At 36.8% G+C, this 24,236-nt stretch overlaps 2 protein-coding genes, 1 long non-coding RNA gene and 2 pseudogenes across 4 annotated transcripts; all 5 read left to right on the top strand.

Annotated features, from left to right (window-relative positions):
* The first annotated feature begins 346 nt into the window (after positions 1–346).
* LOC110912706 lies at positions 347–2,483 on the top strand (annotated as a pseudogene).
* On the top strand, positions 566–1,746 carry LOC110914381 (mediator of RNA polymerase II transcription subunit 19a-like). Its single transcript, XM_022159177.1, has 5 exons — positions 566–596; positions 1,089–1,168; positions 1,253–1,447; positions 1,562–1,621; positions 1,696–1,746. Exons 1-5 carry the CDS (start codon positions 566–568, stop codon positions 1,744–1,746), a joined length of 417 nt encoding a protein of 138 aa, XP_022014869.1.
* Positions 2,484–3,085: 602 nt separating the features above from the next.
* On the top strand, positions 3,086–5,382 carry LOC110914380 (annotated as a pseudogene).
* A 1,109-nt stretch (positions 5,383–6,491) lies between these two features.
* Positions 6,492–7,388, top strand: LOC110912705. Its single transcript, XM_022157489.2, has one exon. It carries the CDS (start codon positions 6,706–6,708, stop codon positions 7,225–7,227), a length of 522 nt encoding a protein of 173 aa, XP_022013181.1. The 5' UTR covers positions 6,492–6,705; the 3' UTR covers positions 7,228–7,388.
* A 13,278-nt stretch (positions 7,389–20,666) lies between these two features.
* On the top strand, positions 20,667–23,030 carry LOC110910669. 2 transcript variants are annotated; one of them, XR_002576375.2, is made up of 4 exons: positions 20,667–20,976; positions 21,064–21,157; positions 22,247–22,303; positions 22,834–23,030. It is a non-coding gene; the product is annotated as an uncharacterized LOC110910669 (long non-coding RNA). The 2 variants fall into 2 exon arrangements; XR_002576376.2 differs by having other exon boundaries at positions 21,060–21,157.
* The last annotated feature ends 1,206 nt before the right edge of the window (positions 23,031–24,236 follow it).

The following is a 24,236-nucleotide window of genomic DNA, read 5'->3' as shown; positions in this document are numbered from 1 at the left end:
TGAAAGAGAGAGAAAAATGTAATGATAATATTATTTAATTGAAAAGTAGAGAGAAAAAATATTTGTTTTTAGTAAAAATATATTGATATAGGAGTTGTTTTTTAGTGGAATGTATGTATAATTTGATGGATTTGATGAGAATGCTCTAAGTCCCCCTAAAAACCCATTTCTAGTAGATTCACCCTATCTATACTATATATAATATACATATCCAAAGGACTTCTTAAGGTCATTTAAATTTCCTTAAAACACCCCTAAAGCATGATGTACAAGTCTTTTAAGCATCATAAAACTTCACTTTCCCCTTTTACCCTTCTACTAAAAAAACACGGGATAGACTAGGGTTTCACCATTTCAAAACATTTCAAAATCGCCCGCTCTTCTCTCTCTCTGGCTATTCCAGATCTGGATCTCTGGATCTAGGGTTTTCCTCCAAGGCGATTCAAGCTGCTACTCAGAAGGATCTTACATCTGGTACGCAATATCTTCTTCTTATCAACCCTAAACTTAATGGAGACGGTGGAAAGGGTGGTCGGATATGTTCGAGTTAAAATCTAGGGCTTCCATGCCGTTCAGAACCAAAACACTCCAATTAGGTATGATCCGATGCAGTATCTGTTCATATCGGAGATACCTACACCGTGAATATTTCTCAAACCCCTTCCTATTTCATAGTTTTTCGCTTCAAAACTGTTTGTACGTTGTGTTTGTAGTTTCAGCCTTTTAGGCTGTAATTTTATTTCGTACCTTTTGTGTAATATGGATTTAAAGGTTTAATTGTTTTTTTTCTAGGGTTTTGTGTGAGAGATGGTGCTGAAAAAATGAAGCAACTTAAGAACCATTAGCGGTGTTCTTGAAGACGAGGTTTGTTATCGTTTATATGCTTTTTTGTATCTTTATTGATTTTGCGTACTGTACATTACTCTGGATATGCTTAAAATAAATTTTCTGGTGTGTGTGTGTGTGTTTATTGTTTATTCTCTGTTAAAAAAGGGGTAGGAGGTTGTGTTATGAGTGTTTGTACTGTTTGGTAGCTATGAAGTTGTTGTAACCTATATAAATTCAAGGTTTAAATGTTTATATTTCAGGTTTTTTCGGTTTAGGATTTAGTGATATGTTTTTAAAACTGTCTTCTAGAGACAGATTGCTGAATTTATCTACTGTTGAAGTTTATGGTTAGCTATTATGTTTGTTGCTTTCTATTATGATTTTGAAGTTTTTTTAATCTAATATGCGTTGTGTTGTTTTATAGTCCGAGAAAGGGATGCCCACTATAACTGGAAAATCAAGAAGTGAATCAAAGGACAAGGAAAAGAAGCATAAAAGGCACAAGGACAAAGACCGAGACAAGGACAAAGAGCATAAAAAACATAAACATCGGTATAAAGATCGAAGTAAAGATAAAGACAAAGAAAAAAAGAAGGATAAAAGCAGTCATCATGACAAGGTTAGATGCTTTTGACATTCTGCACGCAAAATCGACAACTACTTAACACCGATTCAGACATTAATATTAGTTTTCTGCTTGAAATTCTGATGGTGTTATTTTAAATTGTTTCAGAAAAGGAAGCATGATGGAAACGAAGATGTCAGTGACACTCACAAGCAGAAGAAAAGTAAGGTAATTTGGATGTCTTTATATTGCGTTTTGTGATTTTCTTGTTTTTCTTATTGGTTATCCTGTTAATTTTGCAGCATAAGAACTCAAAGATTGATAAGATAGGAGCGTTTAAAATAGCAGCTTGAACCATATGGACCTGCAATACCGACCCGGTTCCTACCTTGCCCGAACCACAGGTATAAAACAGTTTCAGACCCGGCCGAAGAAAAAAGAACCGAACCGGAACCGGATCCACCTCGACAATGTGTTATTATCAGCTTGGTTTCATCTTTCCGAAAATAATCTATTATAGTATCAGAGTGGGCTACTGTAGGTTGAGTTGGTGGTCATGGAGGAAGGATAACTTGATTTCTCAAACACCGAGATGTTTACGGATCCAAATATGGGTGATATCCTGAGCAATGATTTACTCGATAGATTCTTTGATGATATTTTCAAAGACTCGCACGCGTGCACCCATACGCATACTTGTAACCCACCGGGCCCTGATTCATCACACACCCACACGTGTTACCACGTGCATAGGAAGATCATGCCCGCCATGAGCGGCGATGATGACAAGACGCCGACGGATGACACGGCTGAGTCGGCGGATAAAAAGTGAAGAACGTCCGTTAGGTAACCGTGAAGCAGTTTAAGAGTATCGTGAGAAAAAGAAAGCGCGCGCGGCTTTGTTAGAGGACGAAGTTGTTAGATTGAGAGCATTGAATCAGCAGTTAATGAAGAGGATTCAAAGTCAGGCTGGGTTGGAAGCTGAGGTAGCGAAATTGAAGTGTTTGCTTGTGGATATTAGAGGGATAATTGAAGTAGAAATTGGTGTTGCTTCAAATTCTGTTTAAAATTTAATTTCATCACTTCTGAAAAAAAAAATAGGTTAAATCAGCTGCGAAGAAGAGTAAAAGCGTTGCGAATGAGACTGATGGTGATAAGCTTCCGACGTTCATGTTCGTGCGCAGAGAGGTCAAGCAACAGATAGCCATAGCATAGCAGAACAAGTATTGATCTTAATTTTCTTAAAATTAGTGCATTTAGTTAATATTAGTGATCTTAATTATTAGTTGGTTTTTATCTATGTTGTCAAAAGCGCAAAAAGCGCGCGCCTAGGTACCCGGGCGCAGCGAGGCGCACCTATAGCGCCTGGTGGCAGCCTAGGCGCAAAAATGGGTTTTTTTTTTTTTAAAAACGGCCTGAGGCGCAAATAAGGCGCGCAAAAACGGCCTGAGGCGCAGCGCATAAGCAGGAAAAAAAAACGAAACTCATTTTTGCACTTTTCTTATTTATTTTCAAAGCATAACATATTTTTTATATTTTTTCTCTATGTGCGCTTTTCTTAAAAAAACCCACGCTTTTTTTGCGCCTAGGCTCCGGGCGAGGCCGATGCGCCTCGCCTGCGCCTTGCGTCTTTGACAACATAGGTTTTAATAACCGATTTTGGCAGGCAAGAAGAGAGAAATCAATGCTAGAATGAAGCTTCTTCAAGAGCTGGTACCTGGTTTTAGCAAGGTTAGTTATGTTGAAGTTCAACTGGTGGTGTCATTGAATGTCATTGATTACTTGTACTTCACATTGCTGATTTCAACTGGTGGTGTTGTTAATCTGACTAGCATTTAGAATTGTTTTTACTCTAACAGTGAAATACTTTGTTTATAGCCCCTTGGAGCCAGAAGAGAAAGGGTTTTGGTTAAAATAGAAGACTACGACTTCAATGAGGCGATTAAGCAGATTGTGTCATCAATTTGACTGAAAAGGTAAAAAGTATAGATTAAAGATAAATTGTTTGACCCGTTTCATTTCATGCTAAATTGATATGTTACATTGAAAATTCTCTGAATTTGTCCTCATTAGGTGAGAAGGGGAAAACTTATGGAAACCTAAGAGACCTGCGTTCCTTCACTGAGATCATTACAGTCGCAAATGCAACCTGCGTTGTTTAAAAAATTATTCTCAGGTGTGTCTATGTATAAAATTTGATTTTAAAAGGAATAGTTTCATGCACAATATCAGTTGTTGCTTCCTGTTGGTTGTGGCTAGAATGAGGTTTCTTGTTTAAAAAATTAGTTAGTATTATACTCTGGGCTAATGGGCTTATGGACTTATGGTTACTCGCCAAGAGTCCAATCGCTGGTCAAATCTGTCTTGCAAGGTTGATTTGAAGCATCTGATGCTGGTTTTAGCACAGATCTTGATGTGGATAATCTTTATATACATTTTTCTGATTTTTCTGGTCAAATCTATCTCGCAAGGTTGATTTGAAGCATCTGATGCAAGCCTATCGATACTGCCTTTCTTCTTTTTAGGAAATAGGTGGATATTTGGACGATTAAACCCTAATTTCTTCTTCTATGGTGGCAGTTCTCCAGTTTTTTATGAAGTGAACACCTCTCCAGTTTTTTGAGAGGTCGTCCAAACACGGAAAGAAAAGGCGCACCATAACGGGCACAACAAAGTTGAGAAGGCAACAAATTGGATATTTAACCCGATTGCTGCTGCATCTAGGGCTAATGCTGCCACATTTGGTGAGTCACATGGGAACCTCGATTCAGTTTTTATTATGTATAATAAGTGTGTCAACCCATTTTAAATACAAAGGGTCGTTAACTTACAAAGTGTAAAAAGGATTTTAATCGGCTGCGTATTTTCAATTTCTTATGCGGAATTTTCATTTGTTTTTTTTCTTTTTGTGCTTAATTTTTTATACATTACATTAACTTACCCAATATAAACATTTGATTTCTATTTTTTCAATTAGCAGAGGTTACCAGTGAAATTTACAGATGAGTATGGGAAGTTTTTGTCAGAAAAGGTGACTCTGAAGGTACCACATTCCCCTTTGTAATTGACGAAGTCATGCCTAGAACATCTCGATGAAGGAATGTTTTTCGCTTTTGGTCATGTATTTGATGGAAAGGTTTCAACCGGTTTGAAGGTTAGAATCATGGGTCCGAATTATGTTCCCGGTGAGAAGAAAGATCTGTACGTTAAAGGTGTTCAAAGGACCGTTATTTGGATGGGAAAGAAACAAGAAACTGTTGAAGATGTTCCTTGTGGAAACACAGTTGCGATGGTGGGTTTGGATCAGTTTATTACCAAAAACGCTACGCTAGCTAACGAGAAGGAAGTCGACGCACACCTGATTCGAGCCATGAAATTCTCCACGCTGACGCCATTCACTGTGGCGGCGGTCAAGTGATCCCAACCGCTAGGCGTGTCATCTACGCGTCGCAGCTGACCGCCAAACCCCGACTGCTCGAGCCGGTGTATTTGGTTGAGATTCAGGCGCCAGAACAAGCTCTTGGTGGAATCTACAGCGTGCTGAACCAGAGGCGTGGGCACGTGTTTGAGGAAATGCAGAGGCCGGGCACACTGTTGTACAACATCAAGGCTTACTTGCCTGTGGTTGAGTCATTTGGGTTTTCAGGCGCGCATTGAGGGCGTCTACTTCTGGTCAAGCTTTCCCGCAATGTGTGTTTGATCATTGGGGCATGATGTCATTTGACCCGTTGGAAGTCGGGTCACAGGCGAGTACACTCGTGACGCAGATTCGTAAGAGGAAGGGTTTGAAGGAGCAGATGACACCACTTTCAGAGTTTGAGGACAAGCTGTTGGTCACAATTCTTGTTTGTTTTGGTTTTACAACTTTGCTATGTTTTATTTTAGTTATGACATTACTGTAATTGTGTTCAAGGTATTTGATATGGCTGTGTTACCATTTCTATTTACTGCGTATGCTGGTAAATCAGTTTAGCGACATATTTTTTTTTCTTCTGATACTCTTCGTTAAGAAGATATACTTCATTTTCTGACTTCTATCATACTTCTATAGCTACAATATATGATTGATTTTCCGTTGGTTATTTTTTATTTGTTGAGTTACAGTGAAGTATGACTGATGATAATGAACATAATCTAATTAATCTTTTTAAATGAACAGTGAGACTTATAAAGTTATAATCAATATGTTATTCCAATCTAAAATGTCAAATATTCAAGTTATATGCATTTCACATATTCAAACCTATCTGGGCTATCCATGATTATCGTATTTTTTCTATGATTAATATTTTCTTATTCGTGTGTTTCTTATTATTTAATTGAGATCAGTAAGGCTCATCGCATAGATAAACCACACTCATGCTACGAATAATAAAATAGCACACGTACTATACAATGTATCACGAGAGAACTGATAAACTAACATATAATGAGTACCACATTGTAAATTGTCGACGCCGCTGCTGAAACAGGGCTTAAGTTGTGGTGCCTTTACATGCGAGAACAAGCTATGTAGGCTGTGGGTTTAAGTTGTGGCGCCTTTGCATTTGCTGAAATGGGGCTAATCCATTCAACATGTCTATTACTTAGAGGATTAACCATCTTGAATCGGTTCCTATTGAATATGTGATGGATCCACGTATATATTTAAAATTTATACAACACAAATTGTGGGTTTGTAACTATGGACATAACTGCATTTTTATTTATCATCTAATTACATTTCCATTTGAGTACTATACAATGTATCAAGAGATGATCAATAAACTAACAAAAAACGAGTATCGTATTGCAAAGTTTCACCCTTAGAATTACTAACAAGTGTTGTTTTTTCCGTTGGATCGTGAATTTGGTTTTGGTTTTGGTTTTGGTTATGGCTCAAAACCGAACTGCCCCGTACATAGCCATAAACTCACCAACCTAAGTGATATGTTTCCCGCCGCATCGCGCGGGTAAACGACTAGTAGATAGATATAGTCATACTCATGAAAAAAATATTATCCTTTCAAAATATATATTTAACGCGTATTTATTTAAAATGTAAAAAGAATAATAAAGAATTACATAACCACTATTACCGTGTTGTTACCTTCTCCAATCTTACCTGTAACTTTCATGGAACTTCATTTCAACCTTTTCCTCCACTCTCACTTTCACACACTCCCAATATATACATACACACTCACCACCATATCTATATACACACTCAGATCACTCACTCCTTATCATCATCCTTCCGATCTGTATCAAGATCTGTTTCACATCACTCAATCAGTTACCTAGGGTTTACAATTTCTCCATTTCAAACAACTATGAAGGTCCATCCAGCTCCACACAAGCGTAACATCACCGTCCGGTACGATTTCGCCGCTCAATCCACCGCCGCTGGCTCAATCTGCCGCCAAAAGAAGCTCCGGCGACTGCCGCACATCTTCGGTAAAGTCCTCGAGCTTCCGTTTTACTCCGACGCTGACGTCACGGTTCAGGAAACGTCAGATTCGTTTAGATTTGTTGTTGATACGGAGGATGATATCGGAACGGATATTGCTGCTCATACGATTGAGATCTGTCCTGGTGTCACGAAAGTTGTTGTGAGAACGACACGTGGCGGTGGCGGCGTCGGTGGTGGTGGTGGTGGTGGTGGTGAGGTTAGGGAGATGAAGCTGGATTTGTGGCGGTTTAGATTGCCGGAGGAGACGGTGCCGGAGCTTGCTACGGCGGAGTTTAGTGACGGAGAGCTGGTGGTGACGGTGCCGAAGGATGTTGAATTGGAGAGGAGTGAAGAGGTTTGGAGTGAAGGTAATGGAACTGGACGGTTTGTTTTGGTACAGTGATATGATATTATGATTTATGAGTTATGAATAGGTTTTGTTGCTTGAGTTTGGTTAGGTTTTGTTAAGTTTAATTGGATGTTGTTGAAGTAAGACGGTTATCGGCTTCAATGAGTATGTTGCAAATGTTTTTGATGTTGATACTTGATGGTGTTTACTGTTTACGCTGTTTTGAGCTTTCGGTTAGCTAGTTTTGTTGATCTATTAGGTTGAAACGAATGGGAAAACGATAACGGTGTTCATCTTCATTGATTGGAGCATGCTAGTTATGTGAATTAGGTCAATATGAAGTGTTGATTGATCGTTATCATATTTCAAACTCACAACTTACCTGGAGCCCCGCTTGCTGTGTACACATATAATATATATATGCGTTGGCCCTCGGGGGGGGGGGGGGGTGCAAAAGTGAAATTGCACTTTTAGCGTTATTTACTAATTTTGTGAAAATAACGTTAAAAGCCCATGCATCATGTAGTGGCGTTGATAGCCGAAAGACAAAGGGGTACATGCACTAATCAGCCTTTTTTGCCGAGAGTTATGCGCCTTATGACCAAGGTTTGATGCAAAACTACTATCGAGCCGGGGGTCTCACCGGAAGCAGCCTCTCTATTCCTACGGGGTAGAGGTAAGGTTGTCTACTTCATACACTACCAGGGGCGATGCTTTGAAGGGACCGGGAGGGGCGCCCGACCCCCCGAACTTTTCGGCCAGTAGTGTTATATATGTAGTTTTCGTATAGAAATTTTTGGGTATATACGTTTTCAACCTCCCGGTTCTATAGAAATTTTTGGGTATATACGTTTTCGACCCCCTGTCGAAAACTTCAAGCTTCGCCACTGGACCCTACGTTAGCTTTGCTATTAGTGGGATTTACAGAGTATGATGATGATGAGACTTGCAGAACTGCTACTTTAGTCTAATTTGTAGATATTAATTACTACCTCAAGGTTCATTCTGGTCTTTAAGCTTCAATCTGCATATGTTACAAGTAAGTTTGTACCGAAGGGAATTTGGCCTAGCGGTATGCAGGTGTGTAAAATGGGGCTCCTCCTCGAAAGGTCGAGGGTTTGAGTCCCGCGGTGGACAATGGTGTATGATTAGGAGTAGATTAGATTGTTGTCCGAAAGAAAAGGTAGGTTTGTGCATCATCCTCTTAATTTGCTCACCCTTGGTTACATAATATCTTTGTAAGCCAATCGATCATAGCAACTTGTTTTATGTAAACTCGAGGCATGCTCGTGCAAGTCTAAGTTAGTGCAGTATTCTCTTGAGCTGCTCACCCTAGGTAACGTAATATCGTTTTTAAGTCAATCGATCATAGCAATTTGTTATATGTAAACTCGAGGCATGCTCGTGCAAGTCTAAGTTTGTGCATTCACCCTAGGTTACATAATATCTTTTCAAGTCAATCGATCATAGCAATTTGTTATATAGCTCACCTTAGATTGTATAATATATTTTTAAGTCAATCAATCATAGCAATTTGTTATATGCAAACTCGAGGCGTGCTCATGCAAGTCTAAGGTGCTGTTTGTTTTTTTGGCCAGAAGTACTTCTGGCCACTTATGTCTGCGCGACGCAGACGCGCGCAGACATTTGATGTCTGCAGCTTGTTTGTTTTCTCGCAGACCTTTCATTAAAAAAGGTCTGCGAGACCTCTTCTTGGAGCAGACATGGACCCAAGTCTTCTCCTCGCAGACGTTTACCTCTTCTTCGCACCACCTCCGACACCACTGCTCCGCCACCACCTCCACTCCGCCACCAACTCCACCTCCGACACCCCTGCTCCGACACCATCATCGTCATCATCTGTTATCATCATCATCAAAACCCCCAAATCGAACCCAAATCGAACCCCTGCTCCGACCCCAAATCGAACCCCCAAATCATCAAATCGAACCCCAAATCATCATCATCAAAACCCCCAAATCATCATCTTCAAAACCCCCAAATCGAACCCCTGCTCCTACCCCAAATCGAACCAAAACCCTAAATCAAACAAACCCCCAAATCGATGAGAGAGAGATACCGTAGAGACTAGAGAGAGAGAGAGAGAGAGAGGAGGGTGGGGGGAGCAGCAGGAGACCATCATCATCATCGGAGAACGGTGGTGACGGTGGTGATGAAGGCAGAGAGAGAGAGAGAGAGAGGGAGGAGAGTGTGACGGGGGTGGGTTGCGACGGGGGAGGTTTATGGTGACGGTGGTGGCGGTGGTGACGGTGGTGCTTGGTGGTGACGATGAAGGCAGAGAGGAGAGAGATCGAGGGAGGTGTGTGTGTGAAAGTGTGTTTGTGTGTGTCTGAGAAGAGAAGATGTTTTTATAAAATAAAAAAAAAACAAACCCTCTTTTCCTTGCAGACTGCAGACATTTGGTCCACCTCTTCTCCTGCAGATGCCTGCAGATGTGGTCCGCAAACTGCAGACCTTTTCCCACAGAAAAAACAAACAGCACCTAAGTTTGTGCATTATCCTCATAATTTGCTCACCCTAGGTTACATAATATCTTTTAAAGTCGATCGATCATAGCAATTTGTTATATTGTAATATCTAAACTCGAGGCATGCACGTGCAAGTCTACGTGTTTATTTTCCAAATTGAATAAAATTCCACGTCGTATGTCAACGCTGTACCTTTTGTAGTTATTGTCAAATTTCAGCTCAATGTAAGTTTTAAGTCTCTTGGATGTCACCGCTACCGATCCTTATTCCCCCCTGGGGCTCTCTCAAGCATGTCGTTTCTTGTATATGAGTGAAATGTATTTGCAGGTGGAAAAATATACATGTTTCTTGTTGGAACTTTTCTGATCACTGAATGTAGGACAGTCTCTCGACGCAAGATCGATCGTTTCTGGTACTGTTGACGACAGCTTACAGGGTGTTATGCTCTTGTCAAGTCTGCAGATGGAGGTATGTGTTCCTGCCTTTATTTTTCGTTTCGTGACACTCTTACCTTCATAGAAACGCTCGAACCTTTTATACTTTTAGAACAGAAAAAGAAATAAGATTCCTGAGTGTACTAAATTGTTTGTTACCGCCATAGAAATCGCCTGAAACGGGTCAAAACTTTAAAACATTGTTAGGGTTACATATGACAAAAAAAATTGTTGTTTGTTGAGTGACCTACATGTCAAAATAGTTGAAATGTGTCGTCGAGGTTGTCTAAACTCATGTTCGGGTTAAATGGATAATAAAAAGTAATTTGAGGGGCCATTTGTGTCAATTAGCATAATCGAACTCCGGGAATTGGAAGAGTGAGAACTTTAAAAGAAATCGTGTTTGTAACACCAAATGATTCTTGCACATAGTTGTAATCATTATTAAACATGTTTCAATGTTAATCCTATAAATCATTTGATTAATTAGAAAAATGTGAAATGATCATTATTATCCCATATAATGCTATGTAGTCAATAGTGTGCGTACGATCTTATAGCGGTTTCGCTATTAGTGGTGCTAAAGGCCATTATTTGACCCCTATTCTAAAACCCGTATAGTAGTCGTAGCACTTTTTTTAGTTGGTTTTCTTTTTTTTTTATTTAGCCCAAAAGCCCATATTAATCAACTTTTTGTTTGAAATAAACCCAAAAGTAAAAGCCCAAACCCAAAATTAAACCTAAATCGAGGCCTAAAGTCTTCGTTCGCTGGACGTTGGTTCTTCATCAGTCAACAAAATTAAGCGTAAATCTAGAAATCGCTTCCACTTCTTAAATCCTAATTCGTTGGTGGTTCCTCCTAATATTTTGCGTGATATTACTATAAATTTTGATATTACTATTAATAAATTACGCATGATATAAAAATTAGCGCTATACCAACTTTGTAATCTGTTAGTTATAATAAGGTCACGCGTACCATGTGTTGATTGTTCACCTTGGCCAAGTAAGTAGTAAACACATGATACCATGAACTTCTTATAATAAGCGTATATACATCTGATGTAGTAAAGACGAGGTTAACGAGAAAAGTTAAAGGGTCCTTGGGGTCAAGAAACCTTACGGGCCTACTCGTATAAATGGTTCTTGCGGGAACCATAAAAAGTGTCGCACATAGAAATAGATAATGACCCAAATTTTCATAATAGTGACCCAAGATATCATATAGCAATTTTGGACCATAATGACCCAAATTTTCATAATAGTGATTTTGTTTACAAGATTTATCACAATCGGTGTGGTCTATCTTGATATCAATTTTCAAGTTTTCAATGACAAATGGGTCATGTCCGGTTGGAACCAAGTAGCACTATGAAATTGAAGTTAAAACCCATTCCATTAAGCGAGTACATATGATATAATGTTACTTAACATCTCAAGTTTGATTTTTTTTAAACAAAAAATATTTGGACGAAATTCTTATTTAATTATGTTGATGCAATTTATAGAAGTTTTGAGTTGTTGGAAAGATCGAAACACAAACACGATATTTGAACTAACTACTCCTTTTATTATTTAACAATAAAAGCATATCAAATTATAATAGACATAACCATCTATTTATACTAAACTTATTTTAGTTATAATCCAACTTAAACTCTATTTATATAAACTAGTTTAATACCCGTCCGGTGGACGGGTTACGTTGATGTATTATAAGTAACGGCATAAATGAACCTGTAAACACATAAAAATACAATAGAGTCGGATTACACAATTATATAAACAATAGTGCATCTAAATAATAATGACAATTTAGGACATTTTATTATAATATAACAATACTGTACATTTTAAAAGTGGTTTTTATAACAATACGGTTAACACATTTTTAAAGGGATTTTTATTTAAATGTTTAGATATCTTTGTGTTGTTTTTAGTAATTAAATTATCAGTTTAACTCCTTACAACATATATAGGGTAGAGACCAACCATAAACGCACCGAATATCCCAGCTCCTACCACATAAACTAACAAACCACGAATTGCAAAAACTATCACCGTTATCTTGTGTTCTTGAGTTTTAAATTAAAGGAAAGAAAACGGAAGGGAGATGAGAGAAATTGAAGGAAAGAAATTAGCAAAACGATCACATTTTCAGTTATCTCTGATGAGGAAGATGTAATCATCAGTTCCAGCCATATATGGTTTTTCAAGCCAAAAGTTTTGAATGGTCCAAAATACCCATCTTCGTATACCTATAGAAGTAAAGAAAAAATAGAATCTTAAAATACCATGTAAACAAATTGAGAATACCCAAACTTTAGGGACATGCATCAAGTTTGCAATTGTTAAAACCACAAAAACAATGAATCCAATCAAGTGTTTGCACAGGAAACATAACAAATCAAAATATATAAGTCACTATTTATTATCATCAAATTTATTTATCATAAAGCTTAATTCTATTTTGCCACTTACAAGTTATGCTACCTCTGTAACTTATTTCATGGACTAAAAAAATACATTGAGGGTACCTAACAAAAGAGGTTCGATTCCTTTCTTCATGAGGTGAATGAAAGATCAAGGATACTTAAGGAAAGAGGGATATCTAAACTCTCCTGTAAAGTTAAGTGACAAATCGATCCAAATTGACTAAGATATAATTTTTAATGACATAGCAATACATGCAACAAAATCTTGATAACTTGAAAGAAATTGTTTGTGGTACTGAATGACAGATCTATTTACCTATTCTGTATGACTGTCCAAATGCTTCAAATGGACCTAATAGACATGAAACAACATAACCATAACAAAAAATATACAAGAACGAAGAAGGGAGGGTTTAGGATATATATAACAAAAAAGATATGCCGTTATCAGATACCTTATAACTTGCATAAACTCATAGTGGACAACCAATTATGGGTCTTTGGTAGCAGTTCATAGAAACTCGACTAATCCGTCACGTGTTCCATTTTCCACTATCACGCAAATCATAACACATTTTAGTATGCTTTTCGGCAAGATGCATGAGATACAATAGCTGTCAAGTTCAAATTAAACGCAAATAAATACCAACTGATATCTTATTACTGACATTAACAACCAAGTAACATTGTATTACCAGTTGTAGCACAAAATCTTTTATAGAAAGATTCTTCATCCGCTATAACAGAGCAACAACAAAGTACGAATGATTCAAACTCGCTAGATTATCAACTTTGAATGCATACCAGATTCTATACTAATCAGAAATTGAAAGCACAACAAAGGAATGTGTCTGCTATCAATCTGCTAGATATATCCATACCTAAATAGAGTTGTTTCCCACAATCTCTGCATCAAACACAAAACTACAGTACTGTAAGAACAAATAGACTATGACCTTGAGAATGTTATAAATTCGCTCAAATCCCCTATTATTACCGACATTTGTAAGCATTTCAATGATGAACATCTGCACCAATAGTTACAAGTTCTGGTTACAACTTATAATATAATTGAAAAATTGGGACTATTAGTCAAACGAATTTAGTACCATCTAATAATCAGACTGAAATAAAATACACCAACGTTTCTTTTCTTAACTTATCTTCAACTGAGGCCACTGATGTTTCAGCATCTTCATCAGCCCCCAACACCTCATGATTAGTTACAGATTTGCCACCATCAGCCATGTCATTCTCAAGTGTATACAAGTGGTTATTTGAGTCAACACATGATGGCTCATCAGTCAACAACAATCCCCCTCACCACATAAAGGAGTTTATAAAATAGTAGGCTTAATATTAGAACAACAAAATGAGGAGCAACCTTGTTTATCCAGAAGTTTAACCTCCTTTGAAGTGTGTCTACATGGACCCGTATAGAGAACCTTAATCGGACGCTAGTAAAATTCTTCAACCTCCGCAACAATAACAACATCGAAAAGGAAAGTCGATAAGGAACAAAGAGACGAACAAAACCCAACGATAGAAAGGTAATCTAACCGGTGGTGAAGGGCTTTGATCATTTTGGCATGACGACCTTTGAAATCGTTATGTAGGTTCCAAGAATATCCGCAACATAACCAAACGTGCCCAGCCCTTGCTCAGCGTTATAAACACCTTTGCCATGAGCCAAATCATCTCATATTGTACCTTCATAACTTATTTTAAAACAACCCACATAAACTTGATATTTAAGTGATAAAACAACCCACATAGGAAACACGTTAACCACTTACACATGAAAAGAACTATCATATGTAATCATGGTAACTGAGAACACTTCAGCCTCACGAAGAATTTTGAAGCTAGAGCAAATTTCATATTGTTCATGTTGCCACTCAATTTCTGATGATCATAGCCAGGTCTTCAAACCAAAGTCCAAAAAGAACCTTCGATAAACACCTACAAAATCAAATATCAAAACTAAAAGTCAGTAGACATTTTATCAAACATTTGGTAGGCATAGTCGATCACAAAAAACATGCTCAAACAATTGGTAGGAAATCACTTTTGATTAGTTACCTTAATTGCCAAAAATGGTTTATAAAAAATCAATCCAACCAACCACCTCGTCTTGTTGGGTGCCCGTAAATTTAAATTAAAAACAAAAAAATGAAGACTATTTTAACAAAACCATAATTCTATTTTGATCAATTTCATTGAAAGCCCATTTGGGTATCTCCAATTTGGCCATTCCCGATGTTCAACAGTCTCCATGGCTATTTAAAGAAAAACTAAAGAAAGAATTACCATACCAGAATGTAGTCGAACACGATGAATTAACCTACTGATGTCTCATGTAATCTGTTTATCAAATAACAACATACACAATCGCAGATTACTATACAAACTTGAATAATATATTCGGAATAACCAAGCGTAAACTAACAAATGACATGTGAAACGTAAAATAAGAGGTGAGTAAAACATTACGGAGAGGGCTTTCGAGTGGACGAACAAATTCCGATTCAGTCTGGCGAGCAACGAAACGAGCTTTTGAGCAGAAAACGAACCAACTGAAACGAAAAAGGAGGGTTTCGGCGATTCATCTGAATTTGATGACGCTGATGGCGATGTTAACCATCCCAAAGCGTTGCGGCAATTATCCGAATGAGTGTTTGTAGGGGCTGGAGGAGGTGCAGCGTTGATTGTACCGGCGGTTGAGGATCTTTGCAATTTAGTATATTGACGAGGGAGATGGGGTCTTTTAGAAGACAGCGGGTGAAGAGAAACTGATGGAAGCCAATAATTACGGGGAGGTTATAGGAGACGTGGGGGAGGAAAAGCGGAGGCATAAAACTACCGAGAACTGCTTTAAAAAATGGAGTTTAAGTGGCTGAGATTTAATCTCAGCCAAATTTTATGGTGGAGATTGATTTGAGAGTTGGTTAGACTTAATGGGAACCATATATATATATAACTAGTCTAAGATCCCGCGAATTTCGCGGGTGGACTAACACATAAATATATAACTTAAAATTGTTGAAATAATCATTTGAAAAAAATAAACGTTCAAGTCAAAACTTGTGTAAGTGAATACATATACACACAAATAGCTACATGATATTTATAAATAGATTAATACTCTTCATTGTTTCATTTAACTAATTATATTGAAACAGACTACACAAAAGTTGGGCTTACAAAAGTGTCCTTTACTTGCAACAATACCACATTCTCTTCTTCTAACTCACTGCTAAAGATTCCATTTTATCTTGCCATGCCTAAACATACACCCATTAAGAATGAAGGATTATAAAAGTTGACACCAAAATACCACCTTGCTTAGAAATGGAGAGTTAATTACCTGTTTGTGTTCTCTGGACCTCGTTGCAAACTCTATTCTTAATTCTCCTTTACCCCTGTTAAGCAGCCTTATCTAACATGACTTTTTTGAACATTAATACAACCAATTTCATATACAATCTCCACTTAACTCAAACTGAATCAAAATAGCAATTGATTATAAATAACACCAGCTTTACCCAATTCGCCGTATGTAGTAACGACCACTATCCTTAGCCACTGTTCAGAACAAAATGATCGTTATTCCTTGACTGGCTCCTGAGTTGTGATGCTCACTAATACAAAGTGGGAAGAGCAAATGAGCAGAGACTGGGGAAATTAATTTGGCACAATTCAAAAAAGCTTAGGCACTTGGGCCACAACCACTAAAATTATGGGTTGTCCAGTGGGCACATGCCCACCCTCCTTTGTTAATGAATTATCCGCCAATGCCTCTTTGCTAATCTATGCATCAGTTACTTGAAAATTAATTAGTAAAAACATTATACACACCAAACAATTGGGCTGATTGGATTTTTTCTAAAACAGAGACAATGATTATACAACTAAGGAAATCGACACATTCAAATGCAAGTTACTATTTATTTTCTTTTTCATGTGATATTATCCATTCAAAACATCAAATAATCTCATTATAAGGGGCTGTTTGGTAGCCTCTTAATGACAATTCAGACACTACCTCTTAATTGTTTAAAACCTCTGAATGAATAAGAGGTAACCTCAAGTCTGAATGGTTAAGAGGTAACATCTGAATGGTAAATCATCACATGTCACATTCTTCTACCTTCTCATTGGTAAAATTCTTAATAGTTCTATTAAGAGGTAGCCTCTTAATGACTATTCAGAGGCTACCAAACAGCCCCTAAGTCTCAGTCTACCGCTTTCTTTTCATTCCCATTCCATTTGACCCATTCAGTCTTAGATCTAATTTGATATTCTTGATATAATAGACTTATACAACGTCTCAATTTAACAATTAAGTTGACATGCAATCTGTACACATCAAGTTAGAGCACTCACATTGGATTTTGTATATTGAGCCTTATCTTTAAAATAATACAAAAAAATAAAAGAATAGCACAATCAATTTAGGTAAGTTTAACTCTTGAGAACCATAGTATCGTATTATACAAAGCTTACTTGGTGTTGTTGCTGTTAGTTATATAGAAATTGGATGAATGATTGAAGTCAAGATTTATAAGCTCGTTAAATAATTAGAAACTAACATGAAAAAGTTTTGAATAAAAATAGAAGACATGAGAATATGATTCTTTTTTTTCCTGTCATAATGTTCGGATCGAGTAGAACAGAAATCAAGCTAAAAAGGCAATAAAAAGTGAAATTTATTGATACGAATCATGCATAAGAACATAATGTGAATAAATTGTTACAAAAAAAATATAAACTAAACAGAGTAGTTAAATAACATTCTTTCTTTAAATTTAATCATACCATCAACCTATAATAATATATGAAAAAACATCACATAAATGGCTACAGTAATTTAAAGACCTTGTACCAAGAAAATATGACCCATTAAAGTTAATGCATAGACCAAATCAACCTATTCGTAAGTATTAGAAACTAACCGGTGCTGACGATGTGGGTAGGTGTATTTAACCAGCAGAGTCCTGAAACAATAGGCAAGAAACACATATATGGGACAACCCAACACATTAGAAACCTGACCCAAGCAATCTGCACTGACTTCCTTAGCTCCATGAATAAGTGAACCCATCTAACTCTGCTAGCTTCCCACTATCAGCCTAAAAATCATTCAATCATACCATCAACCTACAAATGATTCATTAGGTGTAATTTAGCAACGTATTACCTTCAATAAGCCATTGCCAAGTTGTTATAGTCTTGACCCATTAAAGTTAATGCATAGACCAAATCAACCTATTCGTAAGTATTAGAAACTAACCGGTGCTGACGATGTGGGTAGGTGTATTTAACCAGCAGAGTCCTGAAACAATAGGCAAGAAACACATATATGGGACAACCCAACACATTAGAAACCTGACCCAAGCAATCTGCACTGACTTCCTTAGCTCCATGAATAAGTGAACCCATCTAACTCTGCTAGCTTCCCACTATCAGCCTAAAAATCATTCAATCATACCATCAACCTACAAATGATTCATTAGGTGTAATTTAGCAACGTATTACCTTCAATAAGCCATTGCCAAGTTGTTATAGCTCAGATTGAAATTTGGTCAATGCAAGAAATTCATCAAACTGGCATTGAACACTATCATAGACAACAAATATTCTTCGAAGCTCGCCGTCAATCATATAGGAACAATCATCATCCAATTTGTATATATCAATAACTTGTAAACCTAAAAGATTAAAAAAACCCAAGTTAATTTGACCTGGCCAAAGTGTCCGAGGGCCTGACCCTTTTAAACCCAGCCTAAAAAGGTACATGTATAGACCCATTAACACCATATAATATGGACACTCAATTCAAAATTCAAACTTTCAAAGCATTATAATAATACAATTATGTGACATGATTGTAATCTCGCATACGACCTATAATCATCAGATTTTGCTAACCTTCTACAAAACCAAACTATATTCTTACCTCTCCTTACATCAGTAAGCCCATCCCCCACCTTACTATTTGAGTAATCAAACTACCAATTGAAGATGTTGATCAAGTTTTTCCCCACACCACTTTTATCATTTTAAACAAACAACAACATCATCCTCACTCACGGCTCTCTCACTAAACCCAGACATATACAAAAATTCAAATCTTTTAGCAATAGTTCAAGTTGATCTTTATGCCCTATGCTGGATAAAGTTATCTATTCATATCAAAATACCCAACTTCCCCTAACCCACTCAATCTAAGTTGAAATAAAACAAACAAAAGAAAATATTCAGTAGTGCTTTTATTAAAAAGGCTCTTAATAATGTTCTTGTACCAGTCATGTGCATACAATTTCATGTATGCTTACATAAACCTATAATGTAAATTTTCATGTGCAAAAAAATCGTTGTTATATATATTCTCTTGAATTCATTTTCAATAGTTTTTCTACTAAAAATGCATTCATTAAAATATTATATAAAGTTAATAATATTGAATTTACAGCATCGAGTATTGTCATATTTTCCAGGAAAAAGCCTTCAGCATCAGGTTTCCATAACTATAATAAGGCTTCTTGGCTATATTAAAATATACAGACTTCACCTCTTCGATATTTGGATTATTTAAATTTAGAAATGAAATTCAGTTTAAAGAGGGTCGATGCGAATTCGAATTTGAATACATTTCGAAAAATCACAAATTCAATTTCAGTTTTGTAAAAAGAATTCAACAGGGATGTCAACCCGATTCATATTCAAGAATTCAGCAGGGATGTCAATCCAGATACAAACAATGTGAACAAATAACAAAAGTCACAACAATTTAGATCAAACATGCTCCATCAAAGTTAAATGTAATAAATTTGTTAAATGTAATAAATATTACCTGTAACATGTGGCATTCATCAAAGTTAACAACACTCCGAACACATTTGCAGCGGTGCACACATGTCATGCTTCTTATCCCAAAGGATCTATTGAAGCCATAAATCCACCGGTGAAATTATAAAATAATTCTGATACAAATATATCAGAAATACTGAATCAACTTAACTGGCGGTGATATTGAAACACGAATCGCGATTTCAGAACCATAATTGGAAAAAAAAACTTGAAAACATTAAAAGCGTCAAATATTCACGGAAATCGTACTTATGACAGGAATGTTCTTGTAGACCTGATGCTCCATAATCAAGGTGAGAAGAGCAAACACAGAGATTGAAGGCAACTCTGTGACAACTGGCAACCAACCGGTAATTTTCGTACACTCTGATCATAATTTATTTCACATAATCTCATGCATTAGACTTAATTTTTGTATTAATTGAGTCCATAAAGTCTAGCAAAGTCCAAGTATTTCATTTCGTACATCCGGGAATACATGGAAATTGTCGGTGTGATGTTAGTCGGTAAACGAACGCAAACATTATTGCTGGTACAAAACAGAAAATTATAAATTCAAATATTCTATTTGATACCCATATGACCTTATTAATAAAGACTAATAATTTTATTTTTATATAACCACCGATAAATATTTGTATGCGTGGAGTCGCATTTTAAAGATTTAGGATTTAAAAGGCGTACGCTCACAAAAATAGATACGTATGTGTTTATATACCTATACACACGATACACTTTGGTATATATAGTATGATAGATTTGAACAATACTATGTGGGTCACTACAATGGAGAACACAAGAGTTCACATATTCATTTTTTTTATCGTTATGATTATCCAGCTTTCGATCCATTTTTCCTAAATCGTCATATATTAATTTTCAAGAATCAAATTCCTCACTTGACACCATGCATCCAGATTCCTCATACAACTCCATGTTCATTTTATTTTATTTAAAGTAAAATTTACAAAATCTCAAAAACCTATGTTCCCTATGGGGAGACATTAGGGAATTAAATAACCACAAAACCTGTACAAATCTTTGGCTAGAGATCGTGTATGGTGATGTCTAGATCACCATGTGCATAAAAATCCCCCACTCCTCAATTGTTTATTCATAAAAACAAAAAAACACCATCCAAGGAAAAAATGTACTGAATAACATACTCACCAAACTCCCATGCAAACATCATGATTTCTCTACAAACTAAATATGAAACAAACCATCAGATTCAAACCAATTTCAATAACTAGAATGGTCAAAATCCAAATATTTAGAGTAACTATCAAAAACCTTGGTTACTTTCACAAGGCTTCACCCATCCAAGACTCCTATAAATACTGAACTCCAATCCACATATCACACTCTAAGAGAACCCAACAAACACACCCATCTCTCTTGGTTCTGCACACCCAACCGAAACCATCCAAAATCCCAGCCAACCCAAGTGATTCCGAGTTGTTCTAGTGTGGTAATCTTCAGCCATCAAACTAGTTCATCACCGAGCATTGTCACAGGTTCCGTTCGACACCGTTCTCACTACCTTGGTGTCTAGTTCGAGCCAACATTAGCGTAAGTTTTCTTTCGAGTTTGAACCTTAGATCAAAACTAGCCTTATAAATCTCCTTCTTATCTAGTCGCTTTTATATTCAAAGCTAGTTCACGGTCCGCAAGAAGCAAGTCTCAAATTCCCCGGAAAGCGAGTTCGAGTTCTTCATCATCTCGTCTTTCGAACGCATCCTCGCTTGCTCTTGTAAGTGTTGTTATGATTATCCTTCGAACTCTTCATGTGGTTTATACGTCAAATCATCCGAGTAGTGATTCCCACTTAAAAATCCATGAATAGTTTGAGATATAAACTTGGCTGAACTTGGTTTCTTTTACTACACTATGCAAGTTAGTTCATGAGAAAATGTACAGAATATATGAATGTTTAATAAGTATGCCAAATGGATCCCAAAATTCTCACAAAATGTTTACTTGGTATCCCTCCTTATGTATGCAGTATATACATATACAGATATTTTGGATCATATACAATTTTGAGGTCAAGTATAGTACCATTAGGATGATAAGAGTCTAGAGTTTATATATATATATATATATAATATAATATAGAAACTTGTGATTCTAAAAAAAAAAAAATTAAAGTTAAATTAAAGATCACAAAATAAAAGTGAATATTATGTATTTATGAGAATTTATTTGCTTGTATACGTATGTTATGAAGATTGGAGGAACTGTTGAAATAAATTTTCATAAATTTGTATTTATGGTGTCATAAATCAATTACAAATATGAATAGCTATATGGCAAAAAGTTACGATTATTTAGAAAGATACTTAGAAACTTAAATGACATATAATTTTAACTCATAAAGACACTAAATTCATATCTTTAATATTATGTAAGTATTCTAGCATTTATATAAACAAGTGTTGACCTTGAACAAAACAAATATACACTTATCATTTTTTTAAAATATTTGTGGTATTATGAGAGTTATAATCTAAATATAAAGATACAATTTTTTTTTGGTGTATAACTATTTGTCGTTAAACCAGATTAAAAGTATATTTACTTTCATACCCGGATATGATTTAGTCAAAACCTACTACGAGTGTAATAATGGCGATACATTGTTATAATAAATATACAGTTCGGTGTAAATATATATTTTGTCGACTTGGAACGAATCACAAACGTGTCAGCACGTCGTACTAAAAACAAGAAAATACTTATTTCAAATCTAGCTAGTTGGATGATTTGATTATGACCAACACATGTGCTAGGGCTTTATGTCATGGACCTTAGAGTCTTATATGAATTAGGACACGTGTAGGTCGGGAATTGTTTTGGACGTTTGATTTTGCTAGCGTACACTTCGGAACGCAAAACAGTGAGTTCATGTTCCCCCTTTTCTTTAACTGTTTTCAGTTTTATAACTTCGGGGGTGAAATACATGTTACAACTTTTACAATGTTTACATGTGTTATGATAGGTACAAAAACATTCAAGTGAAACATTCTAGACCATGTCTCGAATAGGGTACCATAAGCACCATTAATCAACGTATACATTCAGACCGCGGAACAAAAGGTTAGATCTAATGGGTTTCAGGCAACCCCACTCTTGGCCTACTTCTACCAATGAGTGCTTCTGTGTCTCAGTCAAAGTTGACAAAAATGCCTAGGTTTGGTGGCTTCCTATGTCGTGACATATGTTAGTGGCCTTGCAAACCACTAGCAATCTCACACATTCAAACAGTCATAGTACCCAGTTACAGATACGTTTTACAAGTTACATTCAAACATTCTACAAGTTTTATATTATGTTTTCATTCGAGTATATTAAACATTCAAAACAGTCACTACATGAATTCACACCAACATTATGTTGACGTTTTTTCAAAACTCACATGTATTTCAGGTAACTAAAGGTGGATGTGCGCGCGGTCTTACTCATGCTTATGGATGTCGTTTATGTTCTGCTTAAATAAAGTTGTAAACTTTTAAGACAATGTTTTATGCTATCGTCGCGATGTAGACGCTAAACTTGTGTTTTCAAATTATGAATGGTTGGTATTTGAAGTTATTTTTATGAGCATGTAGTATGTTTACTCTTCGTATGCAATGAGAACCTTTCATGATCACACCTCGTGCTTCCGCCGCAGAAAGGGGTGTGACAGATTGGTATCAGAGCTGCGATTGTAGTGAACCAGGATTCCTTCTCGAGTCTAGTCTACAATCTCTAGGATCCTATCACGAAAACAAATTTTCAAAAGGTTTTCATTGCATAAAACATCCCGCGACATCCACTGCCTGAAACTGTTTACATGAGTCTAGAAAAGTCGCTACGTGACTTAGGGTGCACTGGGGTAGCACTTGTCTATGATTATGGATTACTTGCAATTATTTGTGATAATTAGCATATACATGTACTAGATGTAGAATACCACTAGTATACATGACTTTGCCTGAAAACAATGACTTAACTGAAGGAGGAAACACGAGGATGAAACGAACTGTGCAGACTGTGCAAGGAGTTACGTAATTATGGATGCATACATAATTATGGAATTCAGTGCACAGAAACCACAGCAAGTCTTGTCACGTGTAGATTCCCTCAGTGCAAGCCTACTAAGTACTCTGCTAGAGTAATAATTGTTTGATGTTAATTATGTGGTATATACCTGTGAATATATATGCTACTACTGTTTAGTACGACGGCATTAAACAAGTATTTAACCCTGTTGTATTATGTTCTGTCAGAACATGGCACCCAGGAGAGCTGTGAATGCTCGAAATGGTGATCAACTTCCTCCTCCCCCACTGCCAAGAACTGCTGAAGAGTTGAACGCTCTACTGGAAGAAAGAATCTCTGCTGCCATTGCCCAGTACGAGGCGAACCGTACCCAAGACAGTGGAGGGCCAAGCAATGCTAGGCGTAACGGACATAGAGATTCGTCGGGAGGAAACATAGCCCAAGGTAACCTTAAGACAATTTGCGAAGCATGGAGAAATTTATGAACGGTCCTTGCTTCATTATTTCTTCGAATGCTCATATGTGAATTGGTTGGGTTAATTGCAGGCTGCACCTTCAAGCAGTTCCTCGACTGCAAACCAATGAACTACGATGGCGCTGGAGGAGCGGTAGCATTTGTGCGTTGGACGGAGAAGACTGAGGCCACTTTCCGCATGAGCAAGTGTACCGCGGATCAACAAGTCACTTTTGCTACTGGGCTGTTTGTCGATGAAGCACTGACATGGTGGAACTTGTAAGTCCAAACGCTGGGTGATGATGCCGCGTATGGCATGACTTGGGATGAACTG

This window comes from Helianthus annuus, chromosome 1 (genome assembly GCF_002127325.2).
Source record: "Helianthus annuus cultivar XRQ/B chromosome 1, HanXRQr2.0-SUNRISE, whole genome shotgun sequence".
NCBI lineage: Eukaryota > Viridiplantae > Streptophyta > Magnoliopsida > Asterales > Asteraceae > Helianthus > Helianthus annuus.
The sequence above is the reverse complement of the archived record's forward strand: the minus strand, read 5'-3'. Positions and strand labels throughout refer to the sequence as shown.